At 37.4% G+C, this 19124-nt stretch overlaps 2 protein-coding genes across 15 annotated transcripts in view; one reads left to right on the top strand and one right to left on the bottom strand.

Annotated features, from left to right (window-relative positions):
- Positions 1 to 19124, top strand: part of LOC137252567 (serine-rich adhesin for platelets) — a 370986-nt gene that overhangs the window by 118847 nt on the left and 233015 nt on the right. The window lies entirely within an intron of this gene.
- The window catches only part of LOC137252564 (long-chain fatty acid transport protein 1-like), a 59501-nt gene that overhangs the window by 7033 nt on the left and 33344 nt on the right, over positions 1 to 19124 (bottom strand). For all 5 annotated transcript variants that reach the window (XM_067788482.1, XM_067788480.1, XM_067788477.1 and 2 more), the window contains 3 exons: positions 4915 to 5321; positions 4232 to 4849; positions 2123 to 2324 (listed from right to left, as the gene is read on the bottom strand). In XM_067788482.1, coding sequence (XP_067644583.1) covers positions 2123 to 2324; positions 4232 to 4849; positions 4915 to 5321 — 1227 coding nt within the window. The remainder of the gene's footprint in view (positions 1 to 2122; positions 2325 to 4231; positions 4850 to 4914; positions 5322 to 19124) is intronic.

Raw genomic sequence — 19124 nt, 5'->3', positions numbered from 1 at the left:
TTTTTTCCCGAAAGCTTGGGTGATACGAGCGACGAACAAGGAGAGCGGCTACACCAAGATATAGCCAACATTGAAAGACGATACCAAGGATTTTGGGATGACGGCATGATGAGCGGCTACTGCTGGACTCTAATACGCGAAACAGATACTAAACAATACAAATGGCAAAGTTCCACCAATCTTGATTTCTGATTTGTTACTTTTAAGTTAATAAAATGAATATTATTTAACAAAAATCTTTAAAAATTAATTTATTGACTGTATTAAAAACTAGAATCAATCTTATAAAACGGAATGAAGAATCGGATTCAGCGACATAAATTGTCTGAAAAACCACTTTTAGTTGCCTAGATCCAAAACCGTGTATACTTGTGTAATAGATTGGTATTGAAAATGACCGAAATCGGATGATAATCACGCCCACTTTTTATATATATAACATTTTGGAAAACACAAAAAACTTGATAAATTAGTAAATAATACACCTAGAATGTTGAAATTCGACAGGTGGACTGATATTGAGACTTCTGGTAACATGTGGAAACATTTTTTAAAACGGGCGTGTCGCCGCCCACTTGTGATAAAATCAATTTTACAAATATTATTAATCATAAATCAAAAATCGTTAAACATATCGTAACAAAATTTGGCAGAGAGGTTGCCTTTACTATACGGAATGCTATGAAGAAAAATTTACGAAATCGGCTAAGACCCAGGCCCACTTTATATAAAAGATTTTTAAAAGGGTCTTGGACGAATAAAATAAGCTATATCTTTGCAAAAAAGAGCTTTATATCAATGGTATTTAATTTCCCAAGTGGATTTATAACAATAAATAGGAAACACTTCACTGGCACCGCCCCTTTTATGACTAAGCAATTTTCTATGTTTCGGGAGCCATAACTGGAAGAAAAATTATCGGATAATAATATTAATAATAATATGAAATTGGGTACCCATATTTTCCTTATAGCAGAAAATATTTCTAGTAAAAATGGACGGGATCGGTTAAGGACCACGGCAACTTAGATATAAAACAAATTTAAAAGGGTTGTAATGCGCTATAATTTATTTTTGAATCAATGATATTTCACTTATCAAGTTTTATTGTAAGAGGAAATGGGGTGACATTTTTTTAAACGGGTGGTCCACGTGTTATTTAGAAAAGTAATTTATCTGAAATGAAATGTACAATTGAGGCTCACGCTGAGTATATAATGTTCGGTTACACCCGAACTTGGACACCTTTACTTGTTTTTCATACGCACTTAAAGATTAAGGAGTCACCGGTGGTCTTTGGTCAAGTTTTAAAAAATTTGGTAGAGTTGTAACTTGGGTGTCTTAGGAAATATTGCTCCCTGTACAAACTATACATTTCATAACAACACTTCTACTCTCCGCCACATACTCGTCCATAGTATTTCTACTCCAGAAAAGAAATTTCACAGTACAACTTGAGCAATATGTTGCAAAAACTCGTAGGAAATTTCTGATGTTTTCGGAAAAAATTTGAAAAAGTGACGAAATTTCGTAATGTTAGTAAGAAATGTTCCTTATGGTATAAGCACCAATATCTCCTTAGACACAAAGGCTTAAACTTTTCTGGATTCGGTACACATGATTGAGGGATAACATGTATCTACCCAAATATAAACGTACAAACACCAAACTTCATCAAGATATCTAAAAAATTTGGGGTTAATTTGCGTTAAGACAAGCATACGGATAGACAGACATGGCTATATCAAATCAGATCGACATCCTAATCATTTCAGTATACCTATTGATGGCTCCATCCCTTCCCCTTTTAGGGACTTACCCATTTTGAGATTCAGATCAAACGTCATATATGATTTCGTTTTCATAAAAGATATACAAATATGTTACAGAACTGAGATGTTTTCGAAATTTTGGAGAGTTTTGCTAATTTTCATAGAATATGTTACTTGATTCATTTTGTTGTGTTGATTTTAAAATTTTTTTGTAGACAAACCGGTTTTAGCGTTTCCCACCATAGTATCGATTTTCGAAAATCGACGGAGAATCGTTCCAACATACATCAATTTGTTACCTGCTTTGGCGAAAAATTCTGCAAGAATTTGTAACACTGCTTTTGACTTACCGTGCAGTTATAGCGTACACAGTCGGCGAAATATTCCGAAGCAGAAAATTTTTTCCGAATAGCCACTGTTGATCCAAAAAGTAAAGCTTGTCCCATACTCATAACACCGCCTGCGGTATGGTAGAGCGGCAAAGGAGTGTAGTATATGTCTTTGTTGCTGAAGTTTAAGGCGTGGTGGATACCTGCCGCTATAAATATATACCTAGAAAATATACCGAAAAGAAAAAAACTTAAATATTTTATTTTCTAGTAAATAAATGTAAATAATAATAGGCCAATCACATAAAGTTAGGTGGTGCCATACTACACCGCCTGCAGGCCCTACAAAGGTATTCCAGAAGGATAGTTACGAATTCAACCTTCACAGTACTCAGATTGGCGGCCGCGGTAGCGTTCTCCGCTTACCACACCGAAGATCCTGGGTTCACGCCCCGGGCAAAACAACAACAAAATTTTAGAAACAAGTTTTTTCAATTAGAAGAAAATTTTTCTAAGCGGGGTCACCCATCGGCAGTGTTTGGCAAGCAGTCCGAGTGTATTTATTCCATGAAAAGCTCTCAATGAAAACTCATCTGCCTTGCAGATGCCGTTCGGGGTCGTCATAAAACAAGTAGGTCCCTTCCCGTCAATTTATAGGAAAAATTTAAAAGGAGCACGACGCAAATTGGAAGAGAAGCTCGGCCTAAAATCTCTTGAGATGTTATCGCGCCTTACGTTTATTTTATTTTATTCAGATTGTCAGTTAGAGCGATGCTTATCTCGCTGAGAAGTCTCCTTGCAACTCCTGCAACAATTTGGTGACACCCCAAAAGGGAGTTCTCTGCGGAAAGGCTGCTGGCCTGCCCATGAATTTTTAGATGTAACTGGTGAGCTCTAAGATACCATATCTCATCATATTGTGCCTGTGCAGCATTTAGTTACGCAAATTTTTCTCAGGTCCGTAGACCCGTGTGTGTATTTTAAGGTGCTGCTTAACGGCGCCTCTTTAATCAGATGTCTGTTGGGATGCCCAGCTTTCTAGGTATTCAGCAGAATCTGTTTGTTCAGCATTTCATTTCTCTCCTTTACGGTAAGTGACCGCCGTGGTGTGGTGGTAGCATGCTCCGCCTACCGACCGAAGGTCCATGCCACGTGAAAAGTAACATAATAATTTTAGACACTTTTTTTGATTTGTAGAAAGTTTTTCAAAGCGCCGTCACCCCTCGAAACCATCTCGTGGCAGCTCTAAGCGCAGCTCCTCTCCTGCAGTTTTCTCCAATGTGTTTCCCTTAGACTCGGTGACCCTATTTGGGAGGCGTTGCATACAAGTGGCCGGAAAATGCTTCTTGCTAAGAGATTTGAAAATTTCTTACGGCCCTGGACTTCAGGTACAATCCCTATTTTGGTCTGTACGCCAAGTGCTGCAAGTTTGAGGACTACGTTGCGCCACTGTACTTTGGATGCAAAATTGTCCGAACGACCTGGGGAGTGTTATCGATGTTTAAGGTCCTTTGCTGGATGCAGGTCCGGTACGCTCGGGTAACAAGCACCATTGAGGTACTAGCCCGATCATCTCCGGAACGATTTAGTATGACCTAGATCCATGAGGAACTTGGGGTTGCCAGAGCCTCGGCTGTTAATGAAAGGATTCGCCACAGTTTGGTGCGATTGACAATTGGGTTGGAGAAGCTATATAATGCGCTGACAATCCCTTGAAAGAGTTGCGCTACAACTTGGTATTTTAGTCGCCTCTTACGACAGGCATACCTTCCGCGTGTATATTCTAAGCCCCCTAACCTACTGGGGGTTCTTTTCTTAAGTGTTATGGTTCAGCTTTACACGGGACTTAACACTAGCACCTTCAGAATGTTGGGCAATAATACAATATGCCCATACTATAATACGAGTCTTATTAACTCTTGTAAAGACACTTGCGTTTGCTTAAGATCTGAGATTAAGTTTCAGAAAGTTATACATCTGCCTGTAAGGTGAACTAAGTCCCTAACAAAAAACTACTAAAGGGCTTCTAAGAGACAAATTAAAATTTACTAGATGCCAGTTGAAACAATGTTTGTAATATATACTACTAAGTTTATTGAAACGCTCGCATATGTTTAGCTTAATACCTACCTTGAGTGTGAAATTACCGCTGCTTTTGGTAGACCCGTTGTGCCGGAAGTATAAATATACATCAGTTTATCATGATGATTTGGATGTTGAGCAGTGCTTGGCACCCTATTATGTGCGGCTGTGCTAAGTAATGTTGTTAAATCTTTTGCCGACTGAATAACGGACTTATTTTTTTCATTATTCAATTGATATAATTTCGACGAAATCTTTGTTGCAATATTTTCAATTGCCTCTACGAAATCTTCACCATATATGACGGCTGAACATTTAGCCACGGTAATGCTATGAACTAGCGCTGGTCCTTTTAAATTCGTATTAATTAGCGCTGTAACAATACCAAGTTTGGAAAGACCCAACCAAGTGCCAACAAACTCTACACGATTTTCTAACATTAATCCTATAACTGTACCCTTATTGTAGCCATGATTGTGAAATACGTCCGCAATGCGATTGGAGTATTCATTAAGTTGACGAAATGTCCAAGACTGTGTCTCACTAAGTAGCGCTGTCTTTTCAGGTTGTTTTTCAACTATCATTTGAAATAAATCACCAATTGTTAAATTTTTTCGTTCCCATTTTTTAATTAGTATGAGTAGTTTTATGTAAGCCCATAATGCACTAAAAAATTTAAAAAATTATGTATATTTTTTTTGAAAATAGTTAAACTTATTGACAAAACTTACGTTGTGTCGCGCTTAGATGTAACTGCAGCTATGTAGAACCAACGCCATCCTAAAGCAACCAGCAAAACAGCCAAAATAGCAGCGCCAAGTGCTGGCAGTCCAATCATCCAACCGAAGTAGTACCACGCAAACGCACCTATAGTCGCTGTGATACATATTGTTAGGATTAGGAAGATTGAATTTTTGCATTTACAGCTCTTTTTGGATGTTGTGTGGAGCTGTGTTGTGGAGGTTGAAAACTTTTCCTCTTTTGGGTCCACATTACATTGTTCTTGTTCGCCACCATTAGTGATACGCAGATGCTGGTTGTTTTCAACGTCAATAGAAATATGAGCAGAGTTCCCTGCTGGTTTGCAATTGGATTCCTTATCTTCCATAATGTATGTTTGGGAACCATTTGAAAGATTCTACGAAAAAGTGTTAAAATAATTATAGTTGAAATTTTTAACTCATCATTGTTTCGCATATTAGTAGTTAAATTTTATTAGCACAAAATACAATAGAATGGTTCGTTATAGCTACGGTTCTTGATCTGTGTCCGAAGCATTTCTACTGGAACTTAAGGACGTTCTATATGAGGGCATTCTTTTCAGAGAGTGAGTTTAAAGCTGAGCATTTGTGAAATACTTGATATTATATAGTGGTAATTGTTTTTGCGGCCGCCGTGGTGTGACGGCAGCGTGCTCCGCCTACCACACCGACGATCACGAGTTCAAGCCCCGGGCAAAGTAAAAAAAAAATCTTAGAAAAAATTTTTTTCAATTAAAAGAAAAATTGTCTAAGCAGGTTCGCCCCTCGGCAGTGTTTGGTAAGCCCTGAATAGCTCTCAGTGAAAATGTATCTGCCTTGCAGATGCCGTTCGGAGACGGCATAAAACAAGTAGGTCCCGTCCGTCCAATTTATAGGAAAAATTAAAACGAAAATTGGAAGAGAATCTCGGCCTAAAATCTCTTCGGAGGTTATCGCGCCTTACTTTTATTTTTTTTTAATTGTTTTTGTTTTTATTGGCCCATCGATTAAGTATTCATGTATCGAATTCGAGCTCTTGGCCTATAATAATAATTTGGGATAGATAATGTTTCTTTTTCTAATAATTAAAAAGTTAATTTGAATTGAAATAGAAGGAATTTTTTAAGTGGGCGTGATCACCCACCCATTTTGTTAGTTTAGCAAGATGCATATGTATATAATAACGAGGAAAACTTTTACGCAAAATGCTCAATTGTTTTTGATTTATGGCTTTCAAAAATATTAATTTACTTCCTCCATGCCCATTTTCCAAATTTTACCAATTTTCTATTTTTTGACAAGTCAACCCATAAATCGAGTTTCATCAATTTATCAATCTTTGACGGTGAATTAAATTATCTTTTCCAATTGTCAAAATTTCGATATCGATTTTTTTTCTTAATTTTATAAAATGCATGTATCCTTGATAGTAAGGCCAACCTCCCTGAAATATTGCAACATGATTTTTTCAACGGCTTGGATTTATAGCTTGAAATACTTTCACATTTTTTTCTTCTAAATGTAGGCGGATCTCTGCAGATTTTCCAAATTTCTATTTCTTTTCATAAGACCAATACACATAGCATCATTAGTTTATCGATCTTTGGTAATGAATTATCTCATTTTTTCCATTCTTCGAAATTTTCGGTATCGTAAAAAAGAGGGCGTGGTTATCTTATGATTGCGTTCATTTCCCCTGCTTCGCCAGTATACCAAATCTCGTTAAAATATCTCAAGTTTTACTCAAGTTTTCCTGTTAACTGATAGGGAGGTTTTTAAAGACTAGGCCGAATGATTGTGAAACATCAAGGCCAAGTTGGAATTGAGAAAGCCATCCTTTTCGATATCTGTGTTCAGCAACCGTAAAATCGAATTTGGCAATGCATTGTAGAGATGGGCCATGAAATGATTTACTTAGGCCACCTGTCAATTCCTTAATTTCGTTATTCATCGCGGATTCGCTCTAGATGTTGCAAAGGATGTATGTCGCAGCGCTGGCTTGATAGTTATATACGAGTATATTATGAGCGGTTATCGGCATACATTGCTAATATCAGTCGACCAACTTTATAAGAGGAAAAACGGCATCCTATTGGAACTCAGTGATTTTGGAATGGGAAGAATTGCCCAAAATTGTTTAGCCTTAGCAACTCTTTCAATCATTAATTGGAGCTTAGTCGCTCCGACCATTATGGTCATTATGTAACAGGTCACGCCAGCTCTCACGGCTACTTAAATCTACAGCTTCCTACGCATATGAAAACCGCAATAATTTGCAGTGCCATTTTCATGAATGTGTTCAATCACACAAGGTTGAGCCAGAAAAATTAATGTAGCACATTCATGTTTCTGGATGTTTATATGACATATTCCTTGATATGGCTCAACAATTTTTGGAAAAAAAAAGAAGAGCACACGTTCGTATGTTCCAATGTTCCGGTGTGCGTGCTTGAATGTTGGGCACAAATTATTAGCGAAGCTCGTAACTTACCAAAACTTTTCGAGGTTCACATAAAATTGTATGACGATTTTTTTATTATACTCAGTTGAGCAGAGCTCACAGAGTATAATAACTTTGATTGGATAACTGTTGGTTGTACAGGTATAAAGGAGGCCAGATAGATATAGACTTCCATATATCAAAATCATCAGTATCGAAAAAAAATTTGATTGAGCCACGTCCGTCGGTCCGTCCGTTCGTTAAAACGATAACTTGAGTAAATTTTGAGGTATCTTGATAAAATTTGGTGTGTACATTCCCGGGAACTCATCTCAGTTCGCTATTTAAAATGAACGATGTCGGACAATAACCACGCACACTTTTTCGATATCGAAAATTTCGAAAAATCGAAAAAGTGCGATAATTCCTTTCCAAATAGCGATGAAACTTGGTAGGTGAGTTGAACTTATGACGCAAAATAGAAAACTAGTAAAATTTTGGACAATGGGCGTGGCACCGCCCACTTTTAAAAGAAGGGAATTTAGAAGTTTTGCAAGCTGTAATTTGGCAGTCGTTAAAGATATTATGATGAAATTTGGCAGGAACGTTACACTTATTACTATATGCCTGTTTAATAAAAATTAGCAAAATCGGAGAACGACCACGCCCACTTTTTAAAATTTTTTTTTTAATTCAAATTTTAAAAGAAAAGTGACTATCTTTACAGTATATAAGTAAATTATGTCAACATTCAACTCCAGTAATGATATGGTGCAACAAAATACAAAAATAAAAGAAAATTTCAAAATGGGCGTGGCTCCGCCCTTTTTCATTTAATTTGTCTAGGATACTTGTAATGCCATAAGTCGAACAAAAATTTACCAATCCTTGTGATATTTGGTAGGTGCTTAGATTCTAGGACGATAACTGTTTATGTAAAATAGTGTGAAATCGGATGAAGCCTCTCCCTGTTTTTATACACAGTCGACCGTCTGTTCTTCCGCTCGGCCGTTAACACGATAACTTGAGCAAAAATCGATAAATCTTTACTAAACTCAGTTCAAGTACTTATCTGAACTCAATTTGTATTAATATAAAAAATGGCCGAAATCCGACTATGACCACGCCCACTTTTTCGATATCGAAAATTACGAAAAATTAAAACAACGCCATAATTCTATACCAAATACGAAAAAATTATGAAACATGGTAATTGGATTGGTTTATTGAGGCAAAATATAACTTTATAAAAAAACTTCGTAAAATGGGTGTGACACCTACCATATTAAGCAGAAGAAAATGAAAAAGTTCAGCAGGGCGAAATAAAAAGCCCTTGGAACCTTGGCAAGAATACTGTTCGTAGTATGACATATATAAATAAAATAGCGGTACCCGAAAGATGATGTTCTGGGTCACCCTGGTCCACATTTTGGCCGATCTCTCGAAAACGCCTTCACATATATAACTACGGGCCACTTCCTTTTAAAACCCTCATTAATACCTTTAATTTGAAACCCATATCATACAACCATATTATAGAGTCACCCATGGTTCACCTTTATGGCGATATCTCGAAAAGGCGTCCACCCATAGAACTAAGGCCCACTCCCTTTTAAAATACTCTTTAATACCTTTCATTTGATACAATTCTCATACAAACACATTCCAGGGTTACCCATGGTTCATTTTACTACATGGTGATTTTCTATTATTTTGTCTCCATAGCTCTCAGCTGAGTATGTAATATTCGGTTACACCCGAACCTAGCCTTCCTTACTTGTTTTTATTGGCCTATCGATTAAGGACTCATGCATCGAATTCGAGCTCTAGGCCTATAATAATAATTTGGGATAGATAATGATCATTTTGTCAATTTATCGAGGTACATACATATATAATAGCGAGGAAAACTTTTAGGCAAAATGCTCAATGGTTTTTGATTTGTGGCTTTCTTCTTCATCGCCCATTTTCCGAGCCACGCCCATTTTCCAAATTTTACCAATTTTCTATTTTTTGCCATAAAGACAACCCATAAATCGAGTTTCATCAATTTATCAATCTTTGACGGTGAATTAAATTATCTTTTCCAATTGTCAAAATTTCGATATCGATTTTTTTTCTTAATTTTATAAAATGCATGTATCCTTGATAGTAAGGCCAACCTCCCTGAAATATTGCAACATGATTTTTTCAACGGCTTGGATTTATAGCTTGAAATACTTTCACATTTTTTTCTTCTAAATGTAGGCGGATCTCTGCAGATTTTCCAAATTTCTATTTCTTTTCATAAGACCAATACACATAGCATCATTAGTTTATCGATCTTTGGTAATGAATTATCTCATTTTTTCCATTCTTCGAAATTTTCGATATCGTAAAAAAAGTGGGCGTGGTTATCTTATGATTTCGTTCATTTCCCCTGCTTCGCCAGTATACCAAATCTCGTTAAAATATCCCAAGTTTCACTCAAGTTTTCCTGTTAACTGATAGCAAGGTTTTTAAGGACTAGGCCGAATGATTGTGAAACATCAAGGCCAAGTTGGGATTGAGAAAGCCATCCTTTTCGAGATCTGTGTTCAGCAACCATAAAATCGAATCTGGCAAGGCATTGTAGAGATGGGTAATGAAATGATTTACTTAGGCCACCATCCGCTTCCTTAATTTCGTTATTCGTCGCGGATTCGCTCTAGATGTTGCAAAGGATGTATGTCGCAGCACTGGCTTGATAGTTATATGCGAGTATATTATGAGCGGTTGTCTGCATACATTGCTAATATCAGTCGACCAACTTTATAAGACGAAAAACGGCACCCTATAGGAACTCAGTGATTTTAGAATGAGAAGAATTGCCAAAAATTGTTTAGCCTTATCAACTATTTCAATCATTATTTGGAGCTTAACTGCACAGGCCATTATGGTCTTTATGTAACAGGTTACGCCAGCTCTCCCTATTTTGCAATAGCTGCCGCCAATCCGAAGCACTAAGGCAGATAAAATCTTCCTTTACTTGCCTCAAGTCAGGCTTGCCTCCCCTTTCTCTGCCTCTACATACGGCCATCAAAAATACTTTCTTGGCAGAACCGTCTTCATCAATTTGCACGCCCTGAAATAGGCAACAAAACCTTTGAGATTTATTCGTTACACTTTCTTCATATCTGCGCAAAGCTCATACAGCTCATTGTTATACTTCCTAGACATCGAGATCACGAAGATGACCAAAAATCTTTCAGAAAACATTTCTTTCGAACATTCAGATAAGGCGACAGTTGCGCACGACAGGTTCAATAACTATCTTCGAACTGATGCTAGACAGATTCAGAGTGGCATGGTTGGCAGCCACACTTGTACGAAGAGCGCATAAGTCTCACCATACACATATGTGACCCGGCCTATGAAAAGGTGGCTTGTGACCCAAAAAAAAAGAAAACTGCTTAGAAACTGAAGAAATGCATTGTTTATCTTTAACAGCTGTTTCTCACAATTTCTTTTTTGAGTCTTAAGCCACCTTTTCATAGGCCGGATTACATATGTAGTTAAATTTATCAATCAAGGGCTGCGACTATCTCAAAATCACCTACGAGAGAACGAGTTGAGTACGCGTTCGAAAGACCTAAAAAGGTGGTAATAAGTTTTTCGTTTGATTGCTTTAGAAAAAACGCATTTAACAAAATTGCCCATGTCACAATGCTGTGTCAGTTGAAAGCATTACTAGGGGGACGGAATAAGAACTGGTGCCGTCTATTTATGCGTTTGTTCGACGTTATAGAAAAACTAGCAGATGCGGCAAACGTTGTTCTGCCCTAAATTTGGCCTATCTCCATACATTTTAATAAGCCGTTTTTCGCTGCATCTTCATCTTCGTTTCGTTCTATCTCTTTCTCAGTCTTCTTCTCTCTTTTCCCTTCTCTCAAGTTTTTCTCCTTCTTCTTCATCTCTTATTGCCAGTCCCAGAGGGTGGTATTTATTTAGTTCCAGTCCCATTCCGAGTCTCAGCCCCAGTCCCACTCCCAGTCTCAGTCTCAGTCCCAGTCCTAGTTCTAATCCCAGTCCCAATCCACCTCTGGTATACTTCGCGGAAAAAGGCATCGTAAGTACTAATATAGGCAAATTTATATACGAAATTTCAGGCAAATCGAGTAGGACTTATTTAAATAGGTATGTGGTTATTATTAATTCTTGTCTTTATTTCGTCTTCGCATGCATACTTATCAGTTTTGCCAGGTTGGTGCCACTAAATCGAATATCACAATGAACTTTAGAGCTCACAGCAACAGCTTTCATTTGATATCCATAATACATACACATTCTAGGGTATCCGGGTACATATTTTAGCCTATATCTCGAGACCATAGTCACCCAACGGTGTGAAACATACTCTGTATTAAAGCATACATCAACAGCTTCAATTTGATACCCATAATGTAAAAGCACATTCTAGGTGTATCCGCGTCAATTCTTTGGCCTACATCTCGAGACCCTAGTCAGCCAGCGGCATAAAACTTACTCTGTACTATGGCACACATCAACAGCATCAATTTGATACCCATAATGTAAATAGTGTTACCCTGATCCACGTTTTGGCCTATATCTCGAGACCCTAGTCACCAATAGGTATGAATACTACGCTGTACTAAAGCATTCATCAACAGTTTCAATTTGATACAGACAATGTAAAAACATTGTCTAGGCGTTCACGGGCCCACGTTTGGCCTATATCTCCAGACCCTAGTCACCCAGGGGTATGAAAATTATCCTCTACTAAATCACTCATCAACAGCTTTCATTTGTTATCCATATTGTATAAACACATTCTAGGGGTACCCGGGTCCACGTTTGGCCTATATCTCCAGACCCTAGTCACCCAGGGGTATGAAAACTATCCTCTACTAAATCACTCATCAACAGCTTTCGTTTGATATCCACATTGTATAAACACATTCTAGGGGTACCCGGGTCCACGTTTTGGGCTATATCTCGAGACCCCAGCCTCCCAGATATATGAAAATTGTTTGTACTATAGCACTCATCAACAGCTTTCACTTGATATCCTTATTGTATAAACACATTCTTGCGGTACTCGGGTCCACGTTTTGGGCTATATCTCGAGACCCTAGCCTCCCAGTTGTATGAAAATTATCCTGTACTATAGCACTCATCAACAGCTTTCATTTGATATCCATATTATTTAAACAAATTCTAGGGTACCCGGGTCCACGTTTGGCCTATATCTCGAGACCCTAGCACCCAGGGGTATGAAGAGTACCTGTACTACAGCACTCATCAACAGCTTTCATGTGATATCCATATTGTATAAACGCATTCTAGGGGTACCCGGGTCCACGTTTTGATCTCAAGACCCTAGGCACGTAGTGAAAAAAAGGTAGACGTTGGCCGATCTCAGACCTACCCAATATGCTCACAAAATTTCATGAGAATTGGTTCAGCCGTTTCGCAGGAGTTCAGCCTCTAAAACCGTGACAGAAGAATTTAATATATTAGATTAATAAGGCAAAATTTGCTTTGATTTCGTAGAGGTGGCCACATTCGACATTTAACCATTAGAATTAATTTACGGCAACGCGGTTTCTGCTTTCAGACGGTTCGGTTATTCTACGTCAAAAGTGGAACCTCTTGAATAATACAACAAAAGCGCTTGAAGTGTATTCAATTGTGATTACTACCTTATATTTAATATGCCGCAAACTCTAGCAGACGAACGCTGCAAAACCAGTTACCGGCAAGCGTTGAAGCTGGAATGCCAACAAACAAGCAAAAACAATCACTTCTTTCTTATATTGACCGTCATCATACTCTAAAGAGGTTAAACATTGTTATCGAGGTCTCAATCCAAACCGGTCACCGGCAATGGACCACTTATTTACCGCATACGGTCAGGTTCATGATGGCTGCGTTTAAAATTGAATTCTTAATTTTGGTGTGCTTGTTGCGTAAATCTTGTTTTTAATGCAGCTTATGAGGAAAGTTAAGCTTATGCATACTAGTTTATACTTGTTTAAAGCTGAAGAGACAAGTAAGGAAATCCGTGCATTAATTGTTCGGTTTTGACACCAATGGTTGATGATCCTAAAGTTTTTTTTTTTTTTAACCTTGAATTTTTCGCAACTGCTTTGTGGTCAAAGCGATAGCTTAAAATAAAGAACCCATTTTATTATATCACAGAAACTCACAAATAGAGACTCGACATATTTGTCTTAAAACTATGAACTCCAAGTTGCATTATCTTTGGTGAAAAAATGGCTTCGCAGATTATGAACTGCAAATGTTTAGAGGTTGAGCCCGAAGGTCAAAAAAAGGCTTATTAGCATTTTCTCAAAAAAGTAAGATTATGATATCAAACGGCAAGCCATTGTAAGGAGACCTACACAGAACAAACCCCTCAAAACTCAGCTTAATAATTTTATAATTTTAGTTCATAAAAATTTTAGTTCACTTCATCCAATAAAAAGATATATAGAACATTTTCAAATGCACATTGGAAACCCAGACGAAACGCTTTCTTTCAGCTTTTATTGTGCAGCGCACTTTATATCGGTTCTGGCATCTTGCTTGCAGATAAACATAGTTCCAAACATGTCCGGGAGGGTCCTTCACTTGGTATTTGTTGATGATGCATCAAAATTCGCTCTTAGGAGGAGTGAACCTCTTACTGTACCTAAAGACCCTTACAATCCTTCACTGGAAATAGTTTACGAATTTAAAAAAAGTTCTAGGAGTTGCATTACCACTGTATACGACTCTAGCTTTAGATTTCAATTCTCGAAAGCTAATTTTAATAAACTTAACCAAATTTTATCTACAGTAGTTTGGCCCAAATACGGTGCAGATATTGACAAAAACGTTTCGGACTTCAATACCATCATTCGCGCTATTCTGGAAAAACACGTACCTAAGCGTAAACGTGTTTCCACTGAACTAGTCCAAATATGATTCACCAAAGAGCTGAAATCTTTAAAAAATAAAAAATTGCCTTCTTTAGAGCTGTACTAGAAGACGGGTTCACACTCTGACTAACTGAAATACTCTATGTTGCGTCATAAATATTTTGAACTAAACAAAAAGTGTTACAATACCTATATCTGTACGATGAAAAAGAAAATAAATTACAATCCGAAAACTTTCTATGATTTCGTAAACTTTAAACGTAGATTTAAAGGGTTTCCTTCTGGTATGAAATACCGTGATGATTTCTCTAGCGACGATCAAGATATTGCCAAATTCTGTGCACAATTTTTCAATTCCAACTATTCCGCTGAATTAATTTCTCGGCCTAATGAATACCCGTATCAACTTGAATCAGTTAATGCAATTAATATTCCAGCAATATCTCCTGGAAGGTTTTTTCACATTTAACGTCTTTGAAGGAATCTTAAAAATATGGTCCTGACCTTATTCCCATTTGTTTTCTTAAAAAAATGCGCTGAATATATTTATCAGCCCTAACTGACTTATTCAATATATCCCTAAAACATGGTGTTTTTCCTGCTGCTTGGAAGGAATCTTTTCTTATACCCCTTCATAAAAACGGCAGTAGGTCATATGTAAGAAATTATCGAGGAAATGCAAAATTGTCTGCCATCCCAAAGGTATTTGAAGCCATTGTTACTAATAAGCTAACATTTTCCATTTCTAGGTTGTCTACAGATTCACAAACGGGTTCAGTAAAGGCAAATCTACCATTAACATCCTACTTGAATTCAAAACTCATGTTTCTAATGGATGTAGAGAAAATCTTCACACCGATATTATATACACTGATTTCAGTAAAGCATTTGATAAAGTTTCCCACTTATTCACAAGATGGATCAACTTGGCTTCCAAGCTGGTCTCACCCAGTTGATCTCTTCGTATCTCTGCTGTAGAACGCAAAAATTAATTTTTAACAAGTAAGGAAGGTTAAGTTCGGGTGTAACCGAACATTACATACTCAGTTGAGAGCTATGGTGACAACATAAGGGAAAATAACCATGTAGGAAAATGAACCGAGGGAAACCCTGGAATGTGTTTGTATGACATGTGTATCAAATGAAAGGCATTAAAGAGTATTTTATGAGGGAGTGGGCCATAGTTCTATAGGTGGACGCCATTTAGGGATATAGCCATAAAGGTGGATCAGGTTGACTCTAGAATGCGTTTGTTCAATATGGGTATCAAATTAAAGGTATTAATGAGGGTTTTAAAAGAGAGTGGTGGTAGTTGTATAAGTGGTCGCCTTTTTGAGATATAGCCATAAAGGTGGACCAGGGGTGACCCTAGAATTTGTTTGTACAATATGGGTATCAAAAGAAAGGTGTTAATGAGTATTTTAAAAGGGAGTGATGCTTAGTTCCACAGGTGGACGCCGTTTCGAGATATCGCCATAAAGGTGGACCAGGTGTGACCCTAGAATTTGTTTGTACGATATGGGTATCAAATTAAAGGTATTAATGAGGGTTTTAAAGGAGACTGGTGGTACTTGTATAAGTGGTCGCCTTTTTGAGATATAGCCATAAAGGTGGATCAGGTTGACTCTAGAATTCGTTTGTACGATATGGGTATCAAATGAAAGGTGTTAATGAGTATTTTAAAAGAGTGTAATCCTTAGTTCCACAGGTAGACGCCGTTTCGAGATTCCGCCACAAAGGTGGACCAGGTGTGACCCTAGAATTTGTTTGTACAATATTGGTATCAAAAGAAAGGTGTTAATGAGTATTTTAAAAGGGAGTGATGCTTAGTTCCACAGGTGGACGCCGTTTCGAGATATCGCCATAAAGGTGGACCAGGTGTGACCCTAGAATGCGTTTGTACAATATGGGTATCAAACGAAAGATGCTAATGAGTATTTTAAAAGGGAGTAATCCTTAGTTCCATAGGTGGACGCCGTTTCGAGATATCGCCATAAAGGTGGACCAGGGGTGAATCTAGAATTTGTTTGTACAATATGGGTATCAAAAGAAAGGTGTTAATGAGTATTTTAAAAGGGAGTGATGCTTAGTTCCAGAGGTGGACACCGTTTCGAGATATCGCCATAAAGGTGGACCAGGTGTGACCCTAGAATTTGTTTGTACGATATGGGTATCAAATTAAAGGTATTAAGGAGGGTTTTAAAAGGGAGTGGTGGTAGTTGTATAGGTGGTCGCCTTTTCGAGATATCGCCATAAAGGTGGACCAGGGGTGACTCTAGAATGCGTTTGTACGATATGGGTATCAAATGAAAGGTGTTAATGAGTATTTTAAAAGGGAGTAATCCTTAGTTCCATAGGTGGACGCCGTTTTGAGATATCGCCACAAAGGTGGACCAGGGGTGACCCTAGAATTTGTTTGTACAATAAGGGCATCAAACGAATGGTGCTAATGAGTATTTTAAAAGAGAGTGGGCCTTAGTTCTATAGGTGGACGCCGTTTCGAAATATCGCCATAAAGGTGGACCAGGGGTGACTCTAGAATGTGTTTGTACGATATGGGTATCAAATTAAAGGTATTAATGAGGGTTTTAAAAGGGAGTGGTGGTTGTTGTTCGAAAAAGCGCCATAAAGGTGGACCAGGGGTGACTCTAGAATGCGTTTGTACGATATGGGTATCAAATTAAAGGTATTAATGAGGGTTTTAAAAGGGAGTGGTGGTTGCTGTATAGGTGGTCGGTCGCCTTTTTGAGATATCGCCATAAAGGTGGACCAGGGGTGACTCTAGAATGCGTTTGTACGATATGGGTATCAAATGAAAGGTGTTAAAGAGTATTTTATGAGGGAGTGGGCCATAGTTCTATACGTGGACGCCATTTAGGGATATAGCCATAAAGGTGGATCAGGGTTGACTCTAGAATGCGTTTGTACGATATGGGTATCAAATGAAAGGTGTTAATGAGTATTTTAAAAGGGAGTAATCCTTAGTTCCATAGGTGGACGCCGTTTCGAGAAATCGCCATAAAGGTGGACAAGGGGTGACCTTAGAATTTGTTTGTACAATATGGGTATCAAAAGAAAGGTGTTAATGAGTATTTTAAAAGGGAGTGGGCCTTAGTTCTATAGGTGGACGCCGTTTCGAAATATCGCCATAAAGGTGGACCAGGGTGACTCTAGAATGTGTTTGTATGATATGGGTATCAAATTAAAGGTATTAATGAGAGTTTTAAAAGGGAGTGGTGGTAGTTGTATATGTGAAGGCGTTTTCCAGTTCGCGACCAAAATGTGGACCAGGGTGACACAGAACATCATCTGTTGGATACCGCTAATTTATTTATATATGTAATACCTGCCAAGATTTTAAGGGTTTTTTATTTCGCCCTGCGGAACTTTTTCATTTTCTTCTACTTAATATGGTAGGTGTCACAACCATTTTATAAAGTTTTTTCTAAAGTTATATTTCGTGTCAATAAACCAATCCAATTACCTCACCATGTTTCATTCCTTTTTTCGTATTTGGTATAGAATTATGGCATTTTTTTCATTTTTCGTAATTTTCGATATCGAAAAAGTGGGCGTGGTCATTGTCGGATTTTGTTAATTTTTCATACCAAAATTAAGTGAGTTCAAGTAAATACGTGAACTAAGTTCATTAAAGATATGTCGATTTTTGCTCAAGTTATCGTGTTAACGGCCATGCGGAAGGACAGACGAACGACTGTGTATAAAAACTGGGCGTGGCATCAACCGATTTCGCCCGTTTTCACAGAAAACAGTTAGCATCGTAAAATTTATGCCCCTACCAAATTTCAAAAGGATTGGTTAATTTTTGTTCGACTTATGGCGTTAAAAGTATCCTAGACAAATTAAATGAAAAAGGGCGGAGCCACGCCCATTTTGAAATTTTCTTTTATTTTTGTATTTTGTTGCACCATGTAATTACTGGAGTTGAATGTTGACATAATTTACTTATATACTGTAAAGATATTAAATTTTTTGTTAAAATTTTACTTTAAAAAATTTTTTTTTTAAAGTGGGCGTGGTCCTTCTCCGATTTTGCTAATTTTTATTAGGCGTACATATAGTAATAGGAGTAACGTCCCTGCCAAATTTCATCATGATATCTTCAACGACTGACAAATTACAGCTTGCAAAAGTTTTAAATTAACTTCTTTTAAAAGTAGGCGGTGCCACGCCCATTGTCCAAAATTTTACTAATTTTCTATTCTGCGTCATAAATTCAACTCATCGACTAAGTTTCGTCGCTTTATCTGTCTTTGGTAATGAATTATCGGACTTTTTCGGTTTTACGAAATTTTCGATATCGAAAAAGTGGGCGTGGTTATAGTCCGATATTGTTCATTTTAAACAGTGATCTGAGATGAGTGCTCATGAACCTACGTACCAAATTTCATCAAGTTACCTCAAAATTTACTCAAGTTATCGTGTTAACGGCCATGCGGAAGGACAGACGGACGACTGTGTATAAAAACTGGGCGTGGCATCAACCGATTTCGCCCGTTTTCACAGAAAACAGTTAGCATCGTAAAATTTATGCCCCTACCAAATTTCAAAAGGATTGGTTAATTTTTGTTCGACTTATGGCGTTAAAAGTATCCTAGACAAATTAAATGAAAAAGGGCGGAGCCACGCCCATTTTGAAATTTTCTTTTATTTTTGTATTTTGTTGCACCATGTAATTACTGGAGTTGAATGTTGACATAATTTACTTATATACTGTAAAGATATTAAATTTTTTGTTAAAATTTTACTTAAAAAAAAATTTTTTTTAAAAGTGGGCGTGGTCCTTCTCCGATTTTGCTAATTTTTATTAGGCGTACATATAGTAATAGGAGTAACGT

The sequence above is a fragment of the Eurosta solidaginis genome, chromosome 5 (genome assembly GCF_040869045.1).
Source record: "Eurosta solidaginis isolate ZX-2024a chromosome 5, ASM4086904v1, whole genome shotgun sequence".
Taxonomy (NCBI): domain Eukaryota; kingdom Metazoa; phylum Arthropoda; class Insecta; order Diptera; family Tephritidae; genus Eurosta; species Eurosta solidaginis.
This window is presented reverse-complemented; position numbering and strand designations above follow the sequence as displayed.